This window comes from Melozone crissalis, unplaced genomic scaffold, assembly GCF_028551555.1.
Source record: "Melozone crissalis strain CALT ecotype California unplaced genomic scaffold, PUWL_Pcris_2 ptg000027l_1, whole genome shotgun sequence".
NCBI lineage: Eukaryota > Metazoa > Chordata > Aves > Passeriformes > Passerellidae > Melozone > Melozone crissalis.
The window spans coordinates 32,295,437-32,323,052 of NW_026535805.1; the positions used below are offsets into that span (position 1 = coordinate 32,295,437).

General features: G+C 40.4%; 1 protein-coding gene across 1 annotated transcript in view; it reads right to left on the reverse strand.

The window, feature by feature from the left end:
• MAP3K5 (mitogen-activated protein kinase kinase kinase 5) overlaps positions 1–24,179 on the reverse strand; it is a 97,905-nt gene extending 73,726 nt beyond the window's left edge. The window contains exon 1 of the mRNA XM_054279289.1: positions 23,377–24,179. Coding sequence (XP_054135264.1) covers positions 23,377–23,782 — 406 coding nt within the window. The 5' untranslated portion in view covers positions 23,783–24,179. The remainder of the gene's footprint in view (positions 1–23,376) is intronic.
• Positions 24,180–27,616: the final 3,437 nt, after the last annotated feature.

The window sequence follows — 27,616 nt, forward strand, 5'->3', positions numbered from 1 at the left end:
AGCCCTTTGCTCTTGGTTATTAGCTATGCCTTTAGTCACCAAGACAGTGATAAATGAAATGCAGTGGTCAAAGTTCATCTCCTACTCATTGTTTTGAATGTAACAGGGCAAAGAAGAATGTTTAAATAAGTGCTCTGAGATATCTCACACGTACACCTTGCTTTTTGATACTACCCGCTTGCCACAGTGCTGCCAGGAGAAGCAGTGAATACAAACAAAGCAGCTATACAACTAACGAATGTTTATGTTTGCTATTATCTGCTGATTAATTGGTACTAAACACATGACCATTACCTTACATTCACTGTCCCACAATTAATCAGGGGAAAAGGAAAGATGATAACGGCAACTTCTGAGACCAGAATTTTGTGTTCTTTTCCACTTGAGGGCTAAAAGAGTAAGATATCATTCTGACAGATATAGAAGAAAAGAAAGGAGGGCAAAATTTATTTCAGAGCAAGTGTGAATACCAAACTTATTTCACACTGCAGTAGTAGCTCTCCATTCAGCCTTAGAATGATGATATGGTGACACTTACTATTGGGCAAAATTTTAGAAATAAGCAAGGAATATACTTATCTACTTCAACTTCTGTATGACTCTCTGTTCTTGGCATAGATATTTTCCTGTTTACCAGAGACTGCCTGCACGAGGTAGGAAACCTGCTTTGGCAATCCCAACACGTCAGTACAGATTGGTATTTCTGGTTCAGCGGTGGAAACCACAGTGCCACTGACTTGTCAACAGCACTGGAAACAGACATTTCCTGTCGCGAGTGTCTCATATGGCTCCAAGACCGAAAACAATCGATGGGAGCCACTGAGGTGAGAATACCCAAACACAGGTGAATGGCCAGCCTCCCAGGAAATCAGTCCAGCCAAGCCAGTCTGTTGGGAGAGGCTAACAAAAAACCCCCAAAAACAAACAAACAAACAAAAAAACCCCCACCACTTTGTAAGGGTGTCTGAGGCTTGAATATGGGAAAGGAAAAGCAGGTGATGATGGCACAGGCAAGTTAAGTATGCCATACACTAGAAGAAAAGGATGGTATTTGTAGAGGCTTGAACTTATGCACAAATTAGGCTTAAGAGCATCAAGACAAAAACAAGTGATGGACATGAGCTAGTTCTTATCTAGTGAAATGCATTTTGACTTAGGAATCTTATCTTACTGTCTCAAGAAGTAATCCTGTGTTGAGCAGTCTCATTTTTATGCAATGGAAGCAGAGATCCACCATCAATGAAGTACAGATCAGAGCCTATCCTGACACCTACCCAAAAGGGAGTTTATGAGCACAAATTTCCAGAAGATACAACACAAATCCAGCTTTCTGGTGGGTGGTCCCTTTCCAGATGCTGCATAACACATAGCATAACATAAAGTTGAGATAGAAATAATTAGAGCACTTAGCACTTGCCCCAAAATCACCAAGTTACCTTTGGATACAACACTACCATTTTGCCCTCATGCTGGTATTAAGAGCCCACTGTTCCTTGAATAGCTAAACTGAGTTGAGCTGCTCTTGAATTTCAAAGTGAACTCCTACACCTAGACTTATAAGCAAAAAGGTATGATTTCACATCAGATAAACTCAATAAACAGCTTTTACTGTTGGGGGTGGTTCTGACTCTTTTCCACATTTGTATCAGATTTAGTGTGGTCAATACCCAGTGAGACAGCTCAGTCTCTCTGTTTGCTTGGAGAGGTGGGGTGAGTGTGCAGGATCAGCTGACTCCTGGATCAGTTAGATGATCTCACTTTCCACCCACACAATCACTAGGTGCTATATAAAGAAGGCACCAGACATCACAACATCTGCAAGGATGCAACTGAATACCTACTTAGTCCTGCTTGAGAGTCACACATTGTTCCAGGGGGTAGGTAAATTTTAATCTTCCATACAGACATGAATGCAACATCCATTCGTTTAAGAATCCCATATATAACATCACATGAAGAAGAGTTCCTTAAGGAACAACACAGAAAAGAAATAAAAAAACATATACACAGTCTACGTCATAACATTAGGCATCTCTAGCCATACTGACAGACTCTAAATTGAGTATATGACTCAATTTACATCTCTAGGAGTCTGTTCATTACTAAAAAAACAAACCAACAAACTAGCTACTCATGTAAAAGCAATCTTTCCTCCTTTTAAATCATTAACAATTGTTGATTTCTTTCCAGTTAAGGTAAGAGAGAAGAACTACTTAAAGACCGACAATGTGCAAGAGCAAATATAAGATGTCCCTTTATAAATTTAAACTGCAAATCACAAGCAAGTTCATAATCTACAAACCCAAATGTCCTGGAGAACCACCCCAAATGTTTAACTGATTGGCAGTGACCTGCTGTCACATGGGAGCATTACAAAACTTGCACCCTGTCCCAATACATCGAGGTGCTCCTTAGTAACACTTGTGCAAATTGATTCCTGCCAACTTTTGTAGCTAACTGGCTCAGATCATTCTCACAAAATCAAATGTAATACTTCATCTAGTAGAACCAACCAAGCAAGGAGGAGAGAAAAACAAGTTACATTTCTTGTTGCAGCCACAGTATTCAAGACCAAGATCCTCCAAGTGAAACTCTGACCTTTTTGTCTGCACTATGCTTCAAAGATGTGAAGGGAAAAGAACCTCTTGCTTCTGTAATCAAAAACTGATGAGAGATAAGCTGAAGGCAATTACCAAAATAAAACAGCAGAAGCTGGAAACTAACTGATAACAAAAAGAAAGTTATAACAGCTGTTAGAAAAGAAATGAGACAGAAGGATAGAGATGACAAACAATAAAGGGTTGTGTAGGAATTAACACATCAAACTACACATCAAAACCTAAATTACTGTGTCAATGATCTGAAGACAACTGAAACAATATAGAAAGGCTTTCTGATAAAGAAAAAGAAAACAGAAGAAAGCTTGAGTTTCAAAAAACACACTCTCTCCTGGCCCAAAAGAGGATTATAATGTTATCACATGATTCCAACCCCCAACAATTCAGAAAAACCACTCTCAGCTTAATGCATGTGGGAGGAACTCAGGATCAGGCAAGAATAAAAGATGACAAGCAGACAAAGAGCCATTTATTCAAAAATAACTTCAATATGTTCAGATTCACTGCATCTGTATCAACCCTAGTGAAATAGGGCCCCTAGTACCAATAACACCAAATACTAAAGACTACCTTAACTCTGAACTTTGCATCAGAAAAAATACTCAGATCACAATGGGGTAACTACTGAAGCTCAGCTGAAGGCTGGAGCACATTACAGAGCTAGAGTAAGAATCTGTACCAAATGCTATTTAAGCAATCCACAGGCACAACAGCAGAAGCAGTCAATGAAAACAAGGCAGACCATAGTAAACCAGTACTTCTACACTGAGAAGTTTTGTTCAGAAGATCTTCATCATTGCAATTTTTTTCAAAAAACCAAACCCCCTTGGCCTGGATCTTAAGCAGGCAAAGAGATAGGGAGATAATAGAGAGATAGAGAGAGAGGATGTGATGGTATTTATGTGATTATTTTGGTTTATGTTCCCATGTTAGGGGTCTCGGAGAAGCAAGATGAAAGAGTGATTATTTATTCTCTGGAGAAGTGATTGAGCCTACCCAAGAAGAAAGAACTTGCAAGAGCACAGGTGTGCCAACAGAAAAGTTCAGAGACGAAAGGAGGGTCCTATGAAAACCAAACAGCCAGGTCTCATGAGTGGTAGAAAGTTTTCCAAAAGTCTGTGTGAAATGTAAAGTTTGCTACAGCTCAAAAGTTGCAGAGAACATTAAAGCCAAGGAAAGAAACAACAATCCTCAAGGACAGGACAGGCAGGAGAAAAACCTGATCAAAAGTTCTCCTTATTTCTGTCTTTCCTGCTCTGTTTATTTCTGACTTAATGACCTCAAGTTTCTCCACCTAAGAAGTCTTCCCACTTGGGTTTTTTTTTCCCCCTGAAATCTAACTATTTTCACTTATAACACAGTTCTATATTTGGTTTCTTTGCTCAGCTCACTGTGACAAAAATGTCTAGGCAGATTCACCTCCATGCTTCAAAAACTAAGTCTGGATTTCATTGCAGCATCTGGAGGGATCAGGTCAAAACTCAGTTTAACTCTGTATTTCTTCTCTGCCAGAAGCCAGCAGGCAATGTGGCAGAGATGGTAAGAACAGTGCAAGTAAAGACAGAGCTTTTTTAAATAATCCACACATATTTAGAGTAAAATGTTGAGCTACCTAGAAAGCTGAATATCAACGAGTAATTTAGTGCTCAGTATTATGTGAACAATTAGAGCTGCTTTTCTTCATGTATGATACTTTGCATCCACTATCACTGAACTTCAGCTGTCCTTTAGTTGTTCATTTCCCTGGTACCATAAAACCTTCTGCAATTCTTTACTGCCTATTCCCTAAAGTTTTGACAAGCCTGTACCAGAAAAACATTTTCAGATGAGCCGTGAAACTTCTGAAAAATCCAATTCAAAACAAGAAGGTACAGAACAATCCTTTTAACAGCCGGTTTTTCTACAGGCAACCTTGCTTCATTGCAAAACTTATCTTCTGTTCCTTTCCTTTAAGAATCCACTTAAGGGTTATAAGGATGTCATCTCCAGATATTTTGTCCCTTTAAGAGTATTTAGTAAAGTATGCCATCAAAAGCTTTTTGACAATTCAATATACTGTCTTAAATGGATTACCCTTAAGTACAGGGTCATCAGAAGAGTGTGATTTCCTTCTACAAAAAACCCATTTCAACTCCTCCCTCCTGCCAGATTTTACCCATGATGTGCTCTTCATTTATATTTGTAACCCATTTGCAATACCAATATATATTTGTAACCCATTTGTAATACCAGTATAATCTCCCACTACAATGCTGCCAACATCAAATAAAGTCAGAAGTCATGCACTAAAAAAATAGTAGTCCTCAGCAAGTATTACTCAAACTTTTTTGGAAACTGCCTTACCAAGGCTTATATGCCTTTTTACACATTTTTAACTTGCTTACTCATCCAAACAAAAATTCTCCTTCCAAAGGGCATCATTACATGTCTTCATCTTCTTAGCAATGCCACCTGATGTAGATTACTTTAAAATTTCTGTTAATTTGTGTGTTAAACAGCACACATTCTCTGAAAGGAATTTTCCTTAGGATGTCTTTATGCCATCTGAAAGCTCTTCCTTTTTGTAGCTAATCCTGTCAATTTCTTGTTGAGAAGCTTGCTCATTTTTACATAGGTTCTAGTAGAAATGTGGCCTGCATCAAGAGGAGCTAAATGTCTAAGACAGACTGCAGACCCTTCTCAAGAAGGCAAGAGCCACACCCATTAAGCTACTGAAAAGACTCTGGAAGTGTTTCTAATACAAAGATGCACAAACATTTCTTATAACATTATTTTCAAGTAATGAGAGTTAATGTTTTCCAATCCAGTGATACAAAAAATGGTTTGAACTTAAAAGATTCATGAGCAGCAAGTACAGACTGAAAAATAATTACAAGCACATCAAGATTATGATGAACAGCATCTAGAATGTCTGTAAAAAAAAGGAATCTTCCTAAACCTCTGAAAATTTGGAAGTAGAATTTTTCTAAGAGATGTAAACAAACACATTTGTTAAATGTCTTTATTTAGTCATGGAAATACTTCAATTCTAAAAAAACCACCCTATTTTTCAAAAATAATACAGCACTTGAGAATTTTAGACCCCAAATTTCATAATAATCAAAAAATATGCCCACCACTCCTGGTTCTCATCACCCCCACCACAAAAATCTCTAGCTTGTAGAGATTGGACACTGTTGTGTCCAATGTTTTTGACAAAACTAACTGCCTAAAGGATTTGGAATTTCACATGCCATATTTTCTGATAAGAAACACCACTATCTCTTAAAAAGTTCAGAAATCTTGGCAAAAAGGAAAAGAAAAAACAACTGCAGAGCCACATGGTACATTCTAAAACATCTGGAAATTCAACAATCTGAAGAGTTTCCAAGTCATTTCACGTGTACACAGTATATAGCAGGTCTTAGCAAACCCATCCCTCAGGAATGTTAGTCCTTTTGAAGACTATTTAACAATGTCCTTGTATGGAAAATTGCTTCTTTTAGCTTCTTATGAAGCTGCTTACAGATAAGAATTAGAAAGTCAAAAATTAACAATTAGTGATTACTCTGTAATAAATCTTCCCTTTCCATTCCTGAATTTAGATTACACCACCTTTCACTTAGGTTCTTTTCAGAAGAAAAACAAATCTAGTCAGTCTCCATCTGTATGGAAACAATTCCATGAATGATTCTGATAATCTGGTTTTTCCCTTGTCTGTGTCTTCCACCAAGACCAAATTCAGTTTTTCAAATGTGATGATGCATGTGGTAAAGATATAGCACATCACATTTATACAGCAAACATCTCTTATAGTTTTTCCTTTCTTTCTTTCCTTGTGACTGCTGACAAGTTTATTTATTACTCCTATGAGGTTTTCAATAATTCATTCACAACTGCTCTAACCTCTGTTACACACCCTAATAGATTAAAAAATAAGCAGACCCTGCAGCATTTAGTTGTTTTGTGTCTCTGTCTATTCATTTGATTTTAAAATTGGTCTAGTGACTACACTGACCAATATTTCCCAAAATAAACCTCTATAAGCATTAGTTTATCAATTGTTTCCTTGCTCACAGATTTCTGGGTCGCAATGCATGTTCCTTCCCTATGAGCCCAGCAATGAATTTATCATTGCTAGCATATGAATTTATTATTATCTATTGTCTATTTTCAATGTCCTAAATATTTGTTGTTTAAATTCAAAATATTATGTCTTTTCCTACTCATCTTCACCTTACAAGGTCCATTTATGTTCTATTTCAAAGAAATCCTTGAAAAAACATAAAGATATATCAGTATCTACTTCCATACCCCATATACCTTATCTATTTCCAGCCCCTCCTTTAAAAAATAAAACAAAACAAAAAAAGAAACTACCACCACTTTCTTTCAACAAAGCAAGCTGAAGAATTACAGTTAAGCTGCTTTTCCCACGTAACACTACTACTAAGACTTCTCAAGTCAAACATGATTTGAAAGCAGGTAGGACAACCTTCACAGGGCTTGGTCAGACCTCAGTGATCTGTAAGTCACAAGTACGACATTTGCACGCAGCCTCCCTTGCAATTTAGCAGGAAAAAACCCACGCACACCACTCAACCACAGAAATCAATTTACTTCAGTCAACACAGGTGAAGTACAGCGTAAACAAAACACACCTGATTAAACCTAGCTTGAAAGATCCTCTGGGCTCCACCAAAAACACTGCAGAAAAAGTATCAACTTCACACAGAAAACAAAGTCTTAAAGATGAGACTATTGTTTGCAGAATTCAGAAATTAAAAAAAGCAACCCTCCATCAAGCTAGACACATCACTAACACAGCACATGGCACAATAATTTTCTTCTATTGCAACAATTCACAAAAGATAGAGCCGGAATCAATGTCCTGCTTTGCAAAGCACTCCACAGTACAGATTTGGGTAATCTTGCCCTGTAACACAAAAGCCTCAAATACTTAAAAAAATGTAAAGGACCCTGTTAGAAGGTAACAAGGACGAGGAGTTTATCTCCAGCAGAAAGAAGCAAAGTTGCAGCCTTGTCTACAGTTGCAGACATACAAGCTACAAGATTACAGTATTGTTGCTAAGTAGAAGAAAGTGCAGAAGGGCCGTCCTTTGGAAAACTTCATCTCTCACCAGTTCCCAAGGACAGCAATTACACAAGTCTAGGATAAAAGTTCACAGACACAGATCCATCCAGCCTGCTTTATTTAGCTTAAGCTCATCTCCCTTTTGCACAGATGAAGCTTGAAATTAATTTCACAATTTGAGCTGTGACTTTTTGCTTTAGCTTACAGGAGCACAGATCGCAGAACTATCCCTCGCCTTTCAAGACTGTCAGAGTAACAGTGAAAGTATCAATAAAGAAAGGGGAGACAAGGTGATAAACTATTCTTATTAAGGAGGCCAAAACCTCCCACATTAGTTTTCTACCAAAATAATCACATGTGTGCACAAGTAGTAACTTGGTATTTTAGTTACTGGAAAAATCACACTCAAAATTCCTGAGAAGCAACTACTAATTTGCAAATTAATACAGCAAATATGACTGCTCACACCACCACCATCTGCCTCTAAGGCAGCACAGACTGCCCAGCCTCACGAGTAACAGCACTATTGCATTCCCCAACAGAAAACGGATATGACTCATCTGAGCTAAATTCTTTAACGCTTGACATGATTGCTGCTAATTGTTGCAAAACGAGATTAAACAGATCTGATAAGAGTTTGGCTTTGTCAATGGTAACTCCAGGTGGCCTGTGATAGCTATGATTCCGTTCTCATTCAATTCAGTTTTACAGCAAAAAGAACAGCCTTGGATTATTGTGGCTTGTCACTCTATTAATACAAGATGCTCAAACATTACTTCCAAAGGCAGCCCATCTCTGCATATGATTCAAGTACCAAAATCATCTTTTATATGGCTATGGCACTAATTTAGAAGTACTGCAGTACAATTTAATATCCAACCCCTGTGTAAGAGTGTTTCAAATCTCAGATTTTATGTTAACTATCATGGAGGTTCTTGTCTTCTTAACAGAAATGAGTCATATCTAAATCACCAGTGATCACAACAGCAGGGCATCTGATCTAGCCAGCAGCTCACAAACTCAGGAAAGCTGAGTTCTTCTCCTCACCTTTAGCTATGGTCTACTGCCAAACCTCAGGCAAGCCATTTACTCTCCATCCTTTTGGTTTCATTCTCCTTGAAATGATGAGATGGCTATCTGTTCCCTCCATAAAGTGCTTTAGCCCCTATGGATGAAATCCTTAAGTACATTACCCAGGAAGGGGAATGGCCAGCACCAGAGCTGGCAGAAACAAGATAAAAGACTTCAAGATAAAGCACTTGGAGCATTGTAAAAAATGAATTAAATCCTGAAGTATTTATATATGGGCATTCATAGGACAATGCTGAACTCCAGGTACAGAAAAAAAAGTATATATTGTATCAGCAGCACTTCTGAAGCAGAATTAGCACTACAAAGAGGTTTTAAGTGTCTTGCATTGCATCTTATTTTTGCGTAAGAAAAGGACTACAAAATAAAAACACAAGCAAACATTTTACTTGAGAAAATAGTCTACAAACGAATCCATTAACTATATTTTTTTAAATCACAGCAGACAGCAAAACCTTATGCTAGCTAGCCCACAACTGAACCAAGGAAATGATACTAGAAGAACTTTACAAATTCATCAATTCCAAGTGCCTAAATCAGTGGAGCAAGAGAAAGGTTGATGACTGGCATAGGTTAATTGAGCCAAAGTGGCAAGAATTACCATTTGCATATGAAACGGGTGATTTGCTTAATCTAATCTAATCTATTTCTTTCTGTACTCCATGTACAGGTAAAAATGGTTTCATTCCAAGTGACTTCTGGAATTCAGTTAGTATTCCAAGTGTTCTAGTACCAATTAACTAAAACAATTCAGCATACATAATCTCACTGCAATATTCAACACAGTCTTCAGCCTCCATTCAACCTGCAGTGCTGAAATGGTAAAGATAACAGTAATTTCTGCTAAAAACAGAATTCTTTGTTTTTCCTACAGCAATATTGATGTGAACAAGAAAGCTACGCAGATGTAAATCTGAATAACTTCCATTAAAACAGATATTCAGCTTTACACAAACTAAATAACCCACACAACTGGTAGGAAACCTAGCTCAGTTTGCATTTGTATCATATAAGCATTTAAATTCTCATGCTTCAGGCTCTTTATTTTCTATAGAACAGAAAAAGAAATATTTAGGATGAAGAAACACTTGAGACACTGAAGAAAAAAGGGTGACAACAGCCACCACCTACTCACACATTCATTTTTAGCAGAGTAACCACTATTTTACAGAGATTTAGCCAAAAATACCTGGATATAAAGGCCAGCAAATTAAACCACAAATTCTAGGAAACAAGTTTGCCGGCATAGACTGAGTAATTTACAACAGCATAAGCCAAAAATTAAGCTCCTGAAATTTAATTTGTTTCTTTTGCAGTCAACCTTCTCCATTTGCCACACTGAAAGCTTTTCAATATAACTGCAGGGTAGTTACATTTAAGCAGAACTTAATAACTGAAAATATTATATCTTTTATAAAAAAAAAAAAAACTGAGATGTGCTTTCTGAGTTATCAGTTTTTGACTAAAAAATCAAATGTATTAAAATAGAAAGTGAATTTTTTACATCACATTCAGTCATGACATTTCATACATTTCCCGCAGAAGCAAACTGATGATCTATGCCGGAAAAGATGCACAAATGTTATGCTTGCAATCCAGTTCTACATGGTGGATCTGAAAGATTCTTATTCAACCAACAGCACGTATTAGCAGATTATTTGCTGAGTGACCATTGAGGCCTGAGACTTGCAATAGCTGCACACTGCCCTTCATTCAGTTTAAGGGCCTCAAGAAAGACTGTGAATTTGGAAGCTAAGGTAGCTGCTGGAACTGTGCATTCACAAATGCAGTATCTTTAACCCATCTTCCTGAACAGATAGGGCACTGCAACTGCACTTCCTCAGCTCTAAACCAAAGCTTCAAAGAAGCACACTCGTTACACCTAAACTAGGAAACCAGTATAGCCATGGTCACCAATTAAACATGCCCCAGGTCCCACCTCTGCATCAGGACTGAATGGCTTGGAATGGTTTACATCAGTCTTAAATTCTCCTAGCCTCCTAGCTCCCTTCAGACAGGTCACTGGGAATGCTACTGAGGCTCTACTCATTGGCACAACCCAAAAGCATGCCAGAAGTGATAACAGCTTAACAGCATAGGCTGCTGAACTCTGCTATCCATGCGTAGAAGCCTAGAAGATAAGGGGACTAATGTGTATGTCTCCAAACACCAATAGCCGGATAACTGTGGAGCCAGCCAAGGATTGTTGTGAGAAAGAACAGGATGTGGCTGGAGAAGGGGGCCATACAGAGGTAGGGCAGCACTTTTCCAGGACAAGCGTCCTTGTTCTGGCTCCTGGAGACAAGCACAACACAGTGCTGTGTGTCAATGAGGTCAAGAAGTGGGCATGGACTATAGGGGAGGCCAAGACCACCAAAGATCTCCAAAGCCCTCTGACCCATTTCCAGAAAGGTCTAAAAGAATGGACTGAGCATGATAAGTAATTTGCATAGAAAGTGAGACACTCATCTCCAGGGCAAGAAAACTTAATCTATACAAAGGTACCCCCACAAAGCCCAAGTGCATGTGCATCCCAGGACCTCGGGCATGCACCATCTGGATCAACACTGGAGCCAGGACTGCTGATCTCTCTTCCTTTTTGCTCTTTCACCCTCTTTAACCCATCTTTCTCTCTCCCCTTTCACTCTGCCCCTTTATTCAAAACCCACTACTGTTGCTTATACTGGGAAACAATGGGCTTAATTTTCATGGCAAGTATATAACCTAATGAAATTTCATAAGCTTTTGCAGACCCTCTGACTTTTGTCATTCATTTTGACCATGAGTACCTATGGATCTTGGGTGCTCCCCTTAAGAGTGGGACACCACACCACAAATACTCATTTGCTAGCAAAGATGTAGTCAAAATTTCAATTCAGGTGGCGGAATCTTTGAACTTTCAGATTATGAGAAGTCATCAAGTTTTGTTGTAATACACAGCAAAACTCAGAGAATGTTTTCAAACACTCCTGTAAACTGAAAGTATCTGAAAAACATCAGACTGAGAGCACAAACAGCTGGCACAGCAGCATGAAATACATTCCTTAGCCACCCTGACCGGAAGAGGAAAGGATATGAGGCAACCCACAAGGAGACAAGATCAAGAATAATATGAAACCACGCCTTTAGACAATCTCAACACAGGTTGCTGCAGTCCCGCTTTTGGTCTGTCCTCTGGAATGCATGCTCAGCTCACAGAACTTACTCAACAAAAAGCTAACCAGAAGGAAGTAAAGGAGTGAGTTGGCAATCAGGCCAGCTCTGTGACCTACCTCATCATGCCATTCCCTGAACACTGAAAGCACCAGGGAGAAGCGTGTTAGTCCATTTTCTTCTCCACTTAAGCTGCTGTGGGACTGCATCTCAAAGGATACAATATACTCAGCTATTCCAGCAGTTCTACTTAACGAGAGTAAGTGCATAGAAAAATGGATTTTATGATTGTCTTACCCTACTTAGCACTGCAGCTAGAATAAGGCAGCACTATACTCTTAGCAGGAGAGTAATTATCTTTTCTAATATTAATATGCATATTGCAGTAACTGTCATCTTGCTTGTATTTATTTATTGGCATTAAGGTTATTTAAATGTCAACTTTCAGTGTTAGAAATCTGAGACAGTACTTGACATTACTATGGCAGTAGCTCTAAATCACAAAATCATAGAATGGCTTGGGTTGGAAGGGACGTCAAAGTTCACCCAATTCCAACCCTGCTGCTTTGGGCAGGGGTGCCACTCACTAGATCAGGTTGTTCAGGGCCCATCCAAAGCAGTCTTGAACACTTCCAGGGATGGGGCATCCCCAACCTTTGGGCAATCCTTTCTAGTGCTTTGCCACCTTCTGAGTAAAGAATTTCTTCTTAACATCTACTCTAAACCTACCCTCTTTCAGTTTTAAAACCAGTTTAACCTTTCAGTTTAAAACCATTCCCCCTTTTCCTGTCACTATCTGCCCATATAAAAAGCTCCTCTCCCTCCTTCTTATAAGCCCCCTTAAGGTACTGAAGGGCTGCAATGAGGTCTCCCTGAAGTCTTCTCCATGTTGAACAACCCCAGGCCTGTGTCTGTGAATCAATATATTCAATTCATAAATTCATAATAGATAAGGAATATATAATTTCTTACAAACTCACCTAAATATTGAACACAAGTATCTGCCAGTTTGCAACCAGCCACAGCATCAACTGAAATTCACTAAGGCTTGGTAAGGTTTGCCTACCAGGAAATTTTTCAACTGAAGCTACTATTAAAGTACTTGAACAGAGAGGATAGAGAAACAAGTATCAGGTTGTCAACACACTGCTCACTCAAAGCAGAGACACTTTTGGGATGCTGCAGAACAGAGACCAAAATGCAAGCAGTTAAGCAACAAAATGGACTGGAAATTTTCCAGTTCACACCCATTTGGCAGGGCTTGCTGCAAAAGCTCTTGCTTTAGTTCAGTCCATTTTCCCAGTGCTCTTATTGCATTTTGGCCTTCTCGCATCAGCTGGAAAAGGGAGATCATGGTTTCTGGACCAGAATTAGTGGCAAGAATCCTCATTTTCTTGTTTCATTTGTGGAATGCTTTTAGAACACATACTTTCAAGACTTTTTCCATGTACCTCAGAATTGTGAAATGCACCCAAATGTGTTGAAGTATTGAAATCATGTTAAATCCACTTCACACTTAATGACCTCCACCAACTTCTGTTGTTATTAAGCCTCAATGAAATAAGCATATTTAAGTAAATCTTCAATACAAGCTCTTGAAGTGGCTGCTAAATCCAGCCTGAGATACTTCTCTTCCACAAACAGAGCGTTCTGCAATACACCCTGAGACTGGTCCAGCAAAAAGCTGCTAGCACAGCTGGGCTGGGCTCCATCACAGTCTCAGCTCTGGACAGTGCTGCCCACAGAGGCTACAGCCTGAAAGGCTTGTCCAGAACCAAGCATGCACTGTGAGTCCCCAGCTCTACCTGAGGCCAAAGGGCTTCCTTCCTCATGCTGAGGGGCTGATGAAGTACTCTCTCCAGCTACAGACCTGGACTCAGCACAGCCATGGGAAGTTCAGCCTTCACTACTGGAAGCCTTCTATGGTTGTTGTGAGTCAGGGTACACACATGCTGCCCTTGGCCTGTGGCAGCAAGTAGAAGGAGGAAAAAAAACGCCTCTGTTCACTCTGATGTAGGGTTAGGAAATACCATAATCCCTCAAGAACAAATCAGAACTGGGCACTGCTGCAAGACCCCAGCATTTCCTCAAAGTTAATAGCATTAGTGTCATATTATACAATAATATAGTTGTACAGCTATATTATTTTGGAAGGGCCACTTTTTTTCTGGCTTGTCCTGCAATATCTGCCATGCTTCATATGTGCCACATTCACTATACACAGAGCTGTTACTTCTGGCTAATAAATCAGGAAAATTCCCAAAATAATAAAAACCCTGAAAGACGTAAAAGGAAACTAGGACAACTAAGCACAGTATTAAAAAAAAAACCAAAAACCAAAACCAAAAAAGAAAAGTCTTTAAGAAATTCTGTTCCTCTTCTAATTAACATGCAATCATAAAAATAGTTTTGGAAATTAGAGTCATCACAGTTTTGAAATGTAAATAATATACAAATATTGAATGAGTTCATCAGGAAACTTTACCTCCCAAAATAAGTTGCAACATAATAAGCAAAAGAAAATAGTTTGTGCACAGCAACTTGAATGTTTTGCAAGGTCACTGAAAACCCTTGTAAGAAATTATATATTGAAAGACTTCAAGTATCAAAGGAAGTATATTTATTTTCATATGAAGTAACAGTAAAGTTCAGCTCTGCAGAAAAGAAAAATTGAAACTGATCTCAGGACAGCAGAACATAAATACAAAGAACTTCAGCTTTTTTTACACATGTAACAATCACTTCTTGTCAAAGTGGTCAGTATGGTGTCACTGAGCCTTTTGCAATTGCACTTGACCCAGGAATGATGACAATGTTAGAACTGACAAAATTCCGCTCCCAAGGAGATTTGGAGGGATTCTCTGTTGTTCACACCAACTGCCTAGCAAAAACCTCTCATTTCCAACTCTGATCTGGAAGACAAGGTTACATTCAAGAGGCAAATGGCTTCTCCCCTTCTCCACAGATGCCACATGTCACTTCCATTGCTGGCAAGAGCTGCAAGGAGTGAGTGAAGACTGGATGCAGCACACAACCAAAATCCTGCTTTCATTATCATGCTACATTTTTGAAAACATAGCCAGTACTCAGCATGCATACATTCAGGTTAAAGTCAATCCATTTTCACTCAAATCAGCTAGAAGGTTCCTGGAGGAAGGTCAAGAAACCTTATCTGAGATATTGTACTGAAAGGCAACAATAAACCAATAAAAACCAAAATTAGGGCATACTTCTAGTGTGTTTCCCTTCAGATACATTCTTCTACAGAAAAAAAGCCAGTACTGTCATGCTTTAACAAGTATGTGTAGCTGCAAAAATCATATTGAAGGTGGAGCAGTGGAAGTGGGAGCATTTAATCTTTTGGGTGTGCCTCTATTGTGGAGTTAAATGAAGTGCTTGGCTACTGTGTCAAGATAACTGAATAAATTTATCCCAAGCAGGAGGGGGCCCACTTCAGAGCCATAAATTAATCCCTACAGTGGTACAACTGCTCATTGACTTCTGGTACATCATTGAGTCTGCCTTGGTCACATCCAGGGCTTCCTGTGCTACAGTCAGGTGACTTGTGAACACTGCAGAATGGACTTCTGCCAGGAGTTTAACCTGCATCTTCACAGTTCAAAGACTGCAGGTCTCAGTTTATAGGTTCCTAATAAGCCTGTAATGAAACCAGCATTAAAACTGTATGTGAAGGGAAAGAAACCAGATAAATTCTGCAAGAAGTGCAGATAACTCTTCTGTGGAGATATCACTGAAAAACTGTCTTCACCACTGAAAGCACCAGCTGCTTACTCACCCAGAGTGCACTCTGCAAGAGACACCCACTGACACAATCAGCAAGCAAGTCCCAGAGCAACTCATTTACTTTATTACAGTAAGGGAGAAATGCAGAGCCAAATTTTTACAGGGGTGTCTAGCTCTTAAATCAAAACACACATTTCTTGTGGGATTTGAAAGAGCACTGATTCCCACTGGCTTCAAATGATTCAGACTGTGGGAAATCTTTAAGCCCCATGCTGCATCCAAACTCATCCCAATGTTTATTAATAAAGGCAGACACGATTTAGAAGAGAATTCAACTCTGGCATGCCGTTGTTAATAGTTGATCAGCAGCTTTTCATAACTGAAATATTATATCTGCATCACTCTAGGCATAAATTTGGTCTCAGAGGAAAAAAGTAATATAAACCAAAAAAGCAGCCTGTGCTGGTATGTCAAGCTCAGCCTGAGGTTCATGTTCTCTTGGAACACAAACAATTACAAACTTCTTACAGAAATCTATCCACCAGTAATTACCAGAAAATCCCCCAATTGTCAAAACAGATTCTTCTGTCATCTGTCACACACACACATGTTCTGTGGTATGAGATGACTTTGCTGACTGCACAGATGTTTATCTCATTCTAACAACTGCTGCACTTTGAGTGTGTCTGTCCTGCTGAGTATCAACCCCCAGGGAAGCCAGACTGAAAAAGCAGGAGCAGACTACTGTGGACAGTGGATGTTTGGGGACAATCTAAAGCAGGGAGCCCACAATAACAGATGTGAATCCCAGCAATAACTTCCATTTTATTAAACACAGACTTGCAAAATCCCTGTCACTACAAAGCCACTGAGGTTTTATAATTCCTTTGGGTATAACTTACAAATAAACTTGCAGGTTACCTATGCACGCAAACACAACAATTCCAAATACAGACTGTCCCAAAGGTACTGAGGAGATAGAGGAACAAATTTTAAATTATCAGCACCACAGAATACACTCAAAACTCAGCTGTTCTAAACAGAGACAAAAGAAAAACTGCCATAAAACTGAAGTTTTCCCTTGCTTAACTTAATTTTTTTTTCAAGACATACCAAACAGTGAAATTTACTGAGGACAATGGTGCTAAAACATGTATACAAGGTCTTTTCTAATTTTTACTTGAACATTTAGGCTTTAACACAGCTTGTTTCAGCTGTTGTCACTTGCTACATTTACAGCTTTTTGTATTGTGCTTCTTTACTTTGGAAAGCTACTAAAAAGAGAAGCCAAATTATTATCATGACTGCAGTAAATTCAAGAGTAATTTCTTTATGACACATCCTCTTCAGAGCTACAGAAATGCAAACTGCAGAAAAATCAGTCACAAGCTTTCTTCTGCATTACTCAAAAAGCATTCATCTAGTTCCAGTCAGCATTTTCTCCAGTGGGGAATAAACTCAGATGATGTCTGCTCATACAGATGCCTCATGAGTTTTACATCTTTAAAGTATTTTAAGGGCCCTAATAATTTCGTAACCTGCTTTCCTCCCACCACTTCAAATACCATGAAGTATTTCTAACTTCTAGTAACTTCCAGTAACTTCTAAATAATCCAACAAAAGCCTTCACATGGAGTCTCAAGTCAGCTGTCTCACTGATAATACTTGAGTAAATAAACCCATCAGGAGCATACCCTTAATGCTATTTATGTATTTATGCACACCCAAGGCACATGCTGCATAGGCCTCTCAGCTGTGGGAGAGGCCTGAGGAAGTTCCTTCTGCACAGCAGAGTTACAATTTGCTGTGACAGGCCAGTGACAGGGTCTGAAAGAGAACTCAGGTCTCACAGCCCACATACATGGAGTGGGTGTATCTGCTGTAGACAGAAACTAGGGGAATATTGGTTTTCCAGTCACCTATTGACAAGCAGTCTGATGAGAGTAGTGCAATACAGCACCAATATTGGAATTTGGTTATAAAAATTTATATAAGTTGGGCCAGCAATGGAAATATTTGTGAATATGTTGTTTCAAATCCCACAATTTCTTCATAAATTCAGAAGTTCTCTACTAGCACTATGAACACACAAATTTTGTATCAGGATTACGGATTTTTTTCCAGACTCATATTTTTGGTTGTAGATGTAGATGACATTCAGGTGCTTTGGAATTAAATACTCTTCTGTGTCGAAGATATGCCATGCATTTGGTTTGGGTTTCTAATGCTGCTTTCTAAAAGAATCTGGACTCAATATGCAGAATCAAAAGGAACTTTAAAACCCATCCCACCTAAACATTACAATATGTGCTTTGCATTCTGACACAAAGATTCTGTACTCATAATATTTTGCATCCCTGGTGTGATTATGGTCATACCCTCAAGGCAGCCATCAGCTCAAGTCTGCACACCATTATTAACTTACTTGGCATCTCCTGCTCCAACTCATCACTTGCATCATTGCTGCTGGAACACAGAATTTTCCAACATGATTTCCACTGACAATGGGACTAAACTTCTTTTTAATTTTTTTAGTAGTTGTCCTGGACTCTGAAATTGGACAAGAATATTGCATCACCTGCTACACTAATAAGAACTATCACTCGATTCTCCAGTCATGATGCTCTAGAAACAGTAGTGGGGTTACAGCAGCACCTGGGGAATGATGGAGGAGGGGGGGGAGGGTGTCAAAAAGAAGTAAAATAAGATATGAATGTAAGTGCTGCATAATCACTGAAAGTATGTGAAGTATTTCAAGTGTCTAACAAAACTCTGTCAGTGAAATGAAAAAATATGAAACGGGAGACACCAAAAAAAAGGTGGTGAAAACACCTACTTGTTCTGAGAGATAATGTGGAATAGAACAAAAGTTCTGATTACTCTCTCTGGTAGTGACTTTTTTTGCTCCTACAAACAGCTAATATGGTAGGATACATTCTGCTTTTTACCACAGAAAATATTTACATCAACCTCTAGAACCGAGAACATTAGTTTTGAATAGAATATGACCCTCTTTGGGTTTAAGAGGGAAGTCTGTGTTAGGGTGCCACAATAACAAACTTCAGGAAACTTCTATAAAGGCATAAATCCCACTTGAAAAAAATAGCATTCTAGAATTTATCATATTTAGAGGAAGAAACCACAAGAATGCTGTTGAGCCCTGGTATTGCTTTACTACATTTCTGTGTGCCTGTAAATGTTTCTAAATGCACAATCTGCAAATGTTCTGTAGAATCTGCAGAAACAACTTAGGTGTAGAATAGCTTTGAAGTAATGTTCACCTTCCCACAGTGACTGTACTCATTCCCTGAACTTTTTGTCATTTTTTATATCACTTCCCAAGAACGTTGCACATTATGTTTCTAAGCCCAGTAAGCCAACATGCCAATCTCAAGCTCAAGCCTGCATGAATTCTGAAAGCAATAATGCTGAATTCCATAAATAAAGATATTAGACCTATTTCATCATCTCTTATTTGATGAAATGTATTTTAGTTGATCATTGCTCTCCTGAAGAATTATCTCAATAGACTCACACAACAGTGTTAGTAGAAAATGCTATCTATCCTAAGGGCCATTGATGGATGAAACTTGAGCATAAGAAGCTAATGAAATTGAAATTTCCCATTATAAGACAAGGTTAAAGTTAGAGAGAGAGTTTTATATGAAAAGCACATCAGGCAAACTGTTTATCTTGAGAACCGACCTAAAACAAGTGATTGCACAGATTAGAAAACTCATATCCTCCTCAGTAACTGTATGATCCCCTATTTCACCAGTCCCTCTGAGACCGTATTTAAAAGTCAGAATGCACAGTGTTTTGCATCTAGCAAACTACCATACACATCCCTGTCTGATTCTAAAAACATTTGTGAAGAAATTACCTTGACTTAGAGCATCTCCCTCCCATGAAAAGCTGACTTCATTCAGACTACTGAATTCATGAGACCTTTTTTCCTTTTTCCATACTTTTACCTATTTTGCTCTACTCACACACTCTGTTCAGCTAGTCCTTGAGTCACTTATGTAATACAAAGTGACTATGTAAAGATCTGCTCAGAAAGAAAATAATTCTAATTTCAATTACCAAAAACAAGAATGCTTACCTAAACCAAACAATCACTAAACACTTTACACCCATTTATGGCTGTTTCCAAAAGAAACTGAGCAATTAAAGAAAAACCAACAGGATATGTAGATCTAGTAATTAAAATTTAGAGGAAATATCATTTAATTACAAATATCAAGAGCTTCAGTGACTTTTAAAATACCATGATTATCTACTGCACTGTAGAATAGTGTCTCAGATACATTTTGGCATATCTTTAATTGCTCAACTCTTACAATATTCCTGAAGTGTTTAGAAATTAAATTTAGAATTTAGGAGATACCTGTAATTCACCTGCACCAGTTTAAAATTACTGGAGACAAAAAAAACGCAACCAAACTCTAGCCATCCTCTTTACAAAGGAAAAGAGCCCTTAAGACAGCTGATTAAATCCATATACATCAAGGTTTACAAGAAACTGAACTACATTTTCCTCTCTTGACCTTCCTCCTTAAGTGGAAGAAAATGTCATAAATATTGAAGTCTCTGTTTTTGTCAGACCCTTCTACAGCAGTTTCCAGGAGTCATTTGACATTTGCTTTTTAAGAAACAATTTTTAAATTTTTTGCTGAAATCAAGTGGAATTTAAGCCATGCAATCAAAAATGCTAGACTAGGCTCACTCTTAATATTTGGTGCATGCATGGTTCAATTATACATAGCTGACACCTACTCACTAAATATGCACTGCTAATTATGTCTCAGCACTTAAGGGCCATAGTTGACTGAAGCTGGCAGGAGATTATTAGTAGGCTAATCTACATTTAGAGCGGATGATGAGTATTTTCATCTAAGATATTTTAGTTAATACTCCTTCAAGTCCTCTCTGAAGCAGTGAAAGGCATGAAGCAAACATACATCAGAAACCACCAAGACTTCAGACTGTGTTATACAAAGCAAAAAATGTGGCATTAAAAAGGGGAGCCTTAATGATGTACAGGTAGGTTATACTGTAGGTCTGCCCTCGTAAATCACAGTTAATTTACATGCATTACAGGAGTTGAAAGGTTTAATGTTTTGTTTTGTTTCATATAAACACAGTAACAAGCTTGATTTTCCAAAACTTCATGAAATCACATCATTCCTTACTCTTGCAACTTAGCTGGCCTTTACAATGAATCCAGGAGGACTTCATACCCTGAATATCCTGAACATGACCACTCAACTAGCACGTAATTTGAAAGCACTTTCACTGCTGAAATTTTATTTTATATTTACTCATGCTGTGCTATTTTAATACATTATTTTAAAAATAACATACTTTGCAGATATTCATTGTTATTATTATTATTACCAATATCACCTTTGATCACGGAAAGCACACAGCAAAAGAGGACAAGAAGGGTAAGAGAGAAGGAGTTTAGGTCACCTACAAATGCTCTCTCCTACCACCATGTGAAAGCAGGTGAAAAAAAAATCTGTGCAAAAGCTACACCCTCCAAGCCTGTTTCAGTTTTGTTTCCTATGCTGTTCCCCATTTGCATTCTTCTACTACACAGCTTCTACTCTTTAATGCTGTTCCCAATCTGAGAGAGATTTTTTCATTATTTTAAAGCTACTGGAGAACAATTAATTCCTAAAAATAGAAAGAGTGTAGAAAGTGCAGCAGGGATAAAGAAACAAGTATGAAAATACGCAGATCCCTCTAGACCTAAGATCAGCAGCATAACACAGTTTTTCAGATTGCAGCTGGTTTATCAGTGGTCAGCTCAGATGGTTCAGAGTATATGTGGAGCAAACTTCTACATCTAGCTCTCTTCAGTCCAGGCACTGCAGGTGATCAACTCTCCTAGTTCTTTACATGTTTATGGACTTCACTACTAAAGCAGAACGGCAAAGTACTTTTTCTGGTTTGCAACAGTTCCATCAAATTCCAGCCAAACAGGACAAAAGATAAAGTAAATGTTTTCACATTTACAGTTTGCTGAAAAGCCATTGAAATAAGCGACTTATTTTACATAAGCATGCAGTTATGTAGCACTGTAAGCCAGACGCCTACTGCCAGAATTAAAAGGGGCCCACTTCAAGTCAAATCTCCCATTACAAGAAAAGCATCCATGAACTATCAAGACCCCGCCTACTGAACAGCTCGGAGTCAAAAAATTAACCAATGTCAGAGGCACAAAAACATCATGGATAATTCAACTTCTTGAGCCTCACTATGCAAACAGCTTCCACAACAGAACCATGAGACTCTCAGGTTTCACCTGCCCTGGAATGAAGAGATGTCAGGGTGCTTGAAATCTCTCTGAGCTGAATGCAGAGAATATAAAGTCTATAATGAAACGCTATGGCCTTCCTATTTCCACCTGTGAGGACAGCTCCTCTGACTTCTGAGAATTGTTACTTTTAAGGAAACGGCTCTGCATAGGGCAAAAGGAATAAGCTGTAAGTGCATGCTTAAGAATCGCCCACCTCACTGGGCTGAAAGCAGCAGTCCATGAGGCAAAGCTTGCAAAGTTTCAAAGAGGTGACAGGCATACGCATGAAGAGTTTTTGTGAGAACTGGTTACAATACTGCCAGGAGGTTTTTGTTTGTTTGAGTTTTCTTTCCCTTTTTCTTCACCCCTCCCCAGGAAAAGAGGAAACTACAGTATCTGACAAAAAACTTGTTAAATGCTTCTTTTTAGCATGTATTTCATATACACCAAAGCTGCTTCACACAATTAGCTTAAAATTGCAGGTCAGGTCAATTTCCTGCTTCTGATTTTTTTTTTAAGCAAAAAGTAATTAATTCAGGACTATAACCTTAGGTGTATGAAGTCTTTGAAAATCTAGCAAGCAGGGGTATTTTTTATTCTACGCTCACACCACGTATCTGTTGGTAAGATAAGTAGATGGGGAAAAGTTTTAGTTATTACTTTTACAAACGGGGCCATGTAAATCATAACACAGAGCCTCAGGCCACCTTCAAATAAAGGCGCTGACATTTTATTGCCATGGAGCTGGCAAATTGGAGTGAGAGGACGCAGCCTGGGTACTCTTGCCAACTAACCCGACCGGCCTGTGAAGCTTTTTGTTCAAACGCATCCATCATATGTATTATGATGCATTATATGCAATCAATATCAAAAGCACAAACTTTCAACCACAAACACATGGAGCGTCCCAGATGCCGTGTCAGCATTGAGAAATTGTCCCTTCGCGTCTGGTGTCAAACCTGCTTTTCAAAGCTCCCACGGCCTCGCAGCTCCTGTCTGTTTCAGCCCGCACTCATCGTACTAGTACAAATTTGCATTCCTGCACTCTGTTAGGAAACCGAGAGAAAGCAGCCAGGGAGCGTTTAACCCGCCGCTAGCAGCCACCAGCACTGATTCACAGCACGCTTGCTGACCTAAGAGTTTCTTCTTCATTAGCGCGACGGACAAGAGCGGGTTCTGGCACACTTCTGCCTCCCCACGTACCCGCCGTGGCCACCCCGGGGGTGTCGCTGCAGCCGGGGGCCGCGGGGCACCGGGGCTCGGCCCCCGGAGGAGTTGGCGGCCGGAGCTGCTCCCGCCGCCCCGCGGTGAACCCGGGGCGGTGACGGGAGCCCCGGCCGAGCCTGTCCCGCGGCGGCGATGGCCAGCCCCGGCCGGGCAGCCCTTCTCACCTGCGTTGTAGAAGCGGTCCAGCACCGCCGTCTCGCCGAAGTCCAGCTTGCCGAAGTGCAGGGTCTCCAGCGCGGCCCCCACCGCCTCGCACGCCTCCCGCAGGCTCTGCAGGGCGCCGCTCTCCGCCGCCAGCAGCGGCCCCTGGCTCGCCTCGTTGATCACGTAGGTGACCGCGGTCCGCCGGCCGCCACCCTTGGCCCGCGCCGCGGTGCTCGGGCAGGCGGCGGCGGCGGCGTCCTCAGCCCAGAGAGCGGCGGGCGGCGGCGCAGCCAAGTCGGGCGGGAGGCTGCGGGCGCCCGTGTCGGCCCCGGGCGCTCTCCTGCCCAGCACCTCCTCGCAGGGCGTCCCGCCGCCGGGCGGGCCGGGCACCGGCAGGCTGACGGTCCCCTCGCTGCTGTCGTTCATCCCGGCGGTGAAAGAGCAGCCCCGGGCTCTGTTGCGCTGGCCGGGGTTAGGCGGATGCCATACTGCGCCGCCCGCCCCGGAGCGGTCCCGCTGAGCTGCTGGAGGGGAGAGTCGACCGGGCTGAAGCGAGGGATTCCCACTCGGGCGCTAGCGAAGGTTGCCGGAGACAGGGAGACGAGCACAGCCTCCCTCCGTGCCTGCCACCGGCACCATGACGCGCCGCTCCCTTCTCCTCCGCACCTGCAGGGACTACCCGGCGCGCCGACCCCCGGCAGCCCGGCCTCCTTCTCCTGCCGCCCCCGACACCCCGCTCCTCCTCCGGCCGCTTCACTCCTTGGACGAAATTCCTCGGCCGCCAGGAGAAACCACTTGTGGGATCACTCTCCGGCGCCCTAGCTCCAGCCGAGCGACAGCTGCGGAGCCACTGGCAGCGCGGGCTGGGGCGGCCCCAGCACCGGGCACCTCCTCCGGCCCCGCCTCCGGCACAAATAACCTTTTCCGCCCCCGTGCTCCGCGTTCCGGCCGCGTCCCAAGTGGGAGCTCTCGAGGAAGTGGAGTCACGTCGTGTTCCTCACGGGCTTGTCAGCCTGGAAGCACGCCGCTCCCCTTGGGAAGTCCCGGCTCAGCCACCCCCGCTCCTCGGGGCGCCCCGGGAGGGGACGGAGTGCCGCCTGTTGGAGAGCACCGGGGGCGGCCCTGCCGTCTCCTGCGGGGCTTTATTTTGTAATATCCTCCCCCTAACACGAGCCCACGGTCGCGCTTCAAATCTGTGGGGTCAGGCTGAGCCTCCCCGGCGCTGAAACGGCGGGGGCCCTGCCTCGCCCCGGAGCCTTCAGAGGGGCTTGGGGTTCATGTGAAGGAGCCTGTGTTTGCAAGAAGCCAGGTCCTCCCCTGTGCGCTGAACCTGGTCCTGCTAAAGGGATTTTTATATTTCCTCCTTTTCTTGTTTGTTTTTGATGGCACACATACTCTAAGTAGCTTGTCAGGGCTAAATGCTTTGCGTGTTTGCAGTGAGTTGAGAGCAGTGTCAGGGCTGACTAATCATTAGCCTTTGCCGTCTGCTATTATCCGCCGCCTGAACCTGCCTCGCTCTCTGTTCCCGAACGGCTTCAAGTTCACCTAAAGGTTTATGGTTGCTTTGAGCAGGACCAGCCTCATGCCTTGCAAGCTTGGAAAATGGAAAACTATCCCTGTATGTTGATTAAATATGTCGGTTTCTTGCTTTCGAGCCGGATCAACCTCACGTTTTGCACGTGTTGCGCTCGGAAACTGGAAAACTGCTCTTGTATATTGATTAAATATGTCAGTTTCTTGCATTCACCTGCAATTTACTTGTCAAGAATACTTGAAAGCTTGGTAATTATCAAAAACATTACTTCACAGAGAAGGAAACTAATAGGAAAAACTAGCATATAGCCAAAAACTGTGCTGTGTATGGTATGGCACCCAGTAGAGGACAAGATCCTTTGGCGTTTGAAATAATCCTTAATTTGAAGAAAAGATGCCCTGAAATTTCAGATTATTTGCAGTCCAAGACTGAATATCTGGGTAATTCAAAATGGATTGGAAAAGGAAATAATGTTGAGACTTCTGCAGTCTGTTTTTGGGTATAAATACTGTGAAAGTGGATGATTTATCAATAGTCTTTTTTTTTTAAGGGCTTAATGAAACAGGTACAAGAGAGAAGGAAAAGTAGCATTTATTAGCTTTGTTTATATGTTATATCAATAGGTCTCATCCTGTTAAAATTGATGTTAAGACTAATCCACTTGTTGGCACAAAGCCTCCTCCTGTATTATTGTTTTCCATTACTTCTGTTGATCAATTCTGGAATAATTAGAAAAATTACTCACTGCAGTAGCTCTGTTTGCTTTTGCATTGAGCAGTCCCCTTTTCAACAAGATATGCTTGGCATTTGCTTCTGCTGATAAGAAATCGGCAAATGGGGTGGGAAGATGACAAGCAAACTAAAGACTAATGTACAGGGAAAAGTTAATATTTGCTCATCTGACAGATACAGTAGGTTATTGTTTCTTGCCACAGTCTGAATGGCAAAGTGTTTTTCTAAATTTTTTTGGTGTTTTCTACAAAATGCAGAGTTGGTGTTAATCCATTCAACATTGCACTTACATCACCTTACAGGAAGCAAGAACAATATGTCTCTGTTGTTCTCAAGAACAGCCCGTGTTTGTCAAGTGCAGAAGGAAGTCGTGGACTGAAAGGAGACGGAAGAAGCATGCTATTCCACTTAGCATTACTGACTTGTGAGGCTTGCTTCATTATTAGCACCATGGCTGTTCCAAGTACAAGGTAGTTTTTCTACTGATTTGGCTGACTTGAGTGAGATTGAGCACTAAACTGGAAAAAAATCAAAATACTGTTGAATAACAAATGCAACTTGCTGATGCTTTTATAAAGTGAAAATATATCTTTTAATCTGTTAGCTCTCTGAAACAAACAATTAGGCATTTAGGAGCTCTTATGTTTTCATGTTTGATTAGGAGATAATTCCAAGGACTTTTTAAAAACTGAAGTAACAGCCCATTTGTTATCAGAAGTACTCTTACCTTGTTCATTTGTTTCTCAAGGGCTGTGAAATTAACATCTTTAACACCAGATGGTTTGTACCTAATCACGATTCAGTACCATCCTGTTGCAGCTCTGTTTTTTCAGAGACAAAACAGACAAAAACTTGGAACAACCAGTTGGCTGTAGACTTGTTGAAATAACAACCTTCTCTTTGTTATATATTTCTACAGCTATAAATCATTTACCTCTGGTATTAACCATAATTATAATTTTACCATCCAAGAGTTTGCCAACTTTATTAGTTGCAAATATAAATGCAATAGTTGATGAGTTACAAAGAGCACATGACAAATACCACAGGTTTGATTTAGCTGATCCAACTAGTGTAAACAAGGTCCAAGACCAAAAAAGGGAATTCAAATGTTGATTTATAGAGATTAAATCTAAACATAACTCTGTCCAATTTTATTTTTCATGTATTGTGGCCATCCATGTCCAGTAGATGGAGAAAAATTATTTTAGACAAATCTGCATTTTGAATGTTTACAGTAATTTGGATGGAATTCAGGGAATAAACTGAAATTTATTGCCACAAATACTGGGTTTAAAATGGATGTGAAATTTCATTAATCCTTTACAGCCCTCTTATTTAACTACAGGATAACATATAGGAGTGAGAGATTGGAGATTCACTCTAAATTCTTCAGTGATAAACAGGAAAAAGTTTCCAGCGTCCTTCAATTATGAGTGTCTAAAAATCCCAAAAGAATTTAAAGTGACTTGGAGATGCAAAATTTTGAACAAGATACTAAAAGTACATATGTTAATATGATTTTTGTAACCTTTAGGCCAAAACTATCACAAGCACTCAAAATGATTAAACTGAAATTAAAAAACTTTGTTTCTAAAAGCTATCTGAAAAGTTAGACTAAGTATATCACTGTAGACAATGAGAAGTAACTTTTAAGTTCAATAGGGAGAAGGCAGTATTTTGAAGCAGCCAGCTGCCAGTCTTTAAGAAAAGATACACTTATGGTCATACTGAACATTTAAAACAATATTTAGGTGGGGAGGTGGGGCGTAAATAGAGACTGGTGGCCATTGTGTAGGGATGCAGCTGATCATGGAACAGGAACAACATGGGGAATCTGCTTACCAAATTACAGCATGGTGCACATAGGTGGCAGCCAGCAAAACCTGACGGAGCAATGTGGATACATCGTCAGGCATGGATATTTCAACAGTCAGGATTGTCCTTGTAGCACTTTTCTTGTGAGCATGGTGAAGACTGTGTGCTGTTCTTGC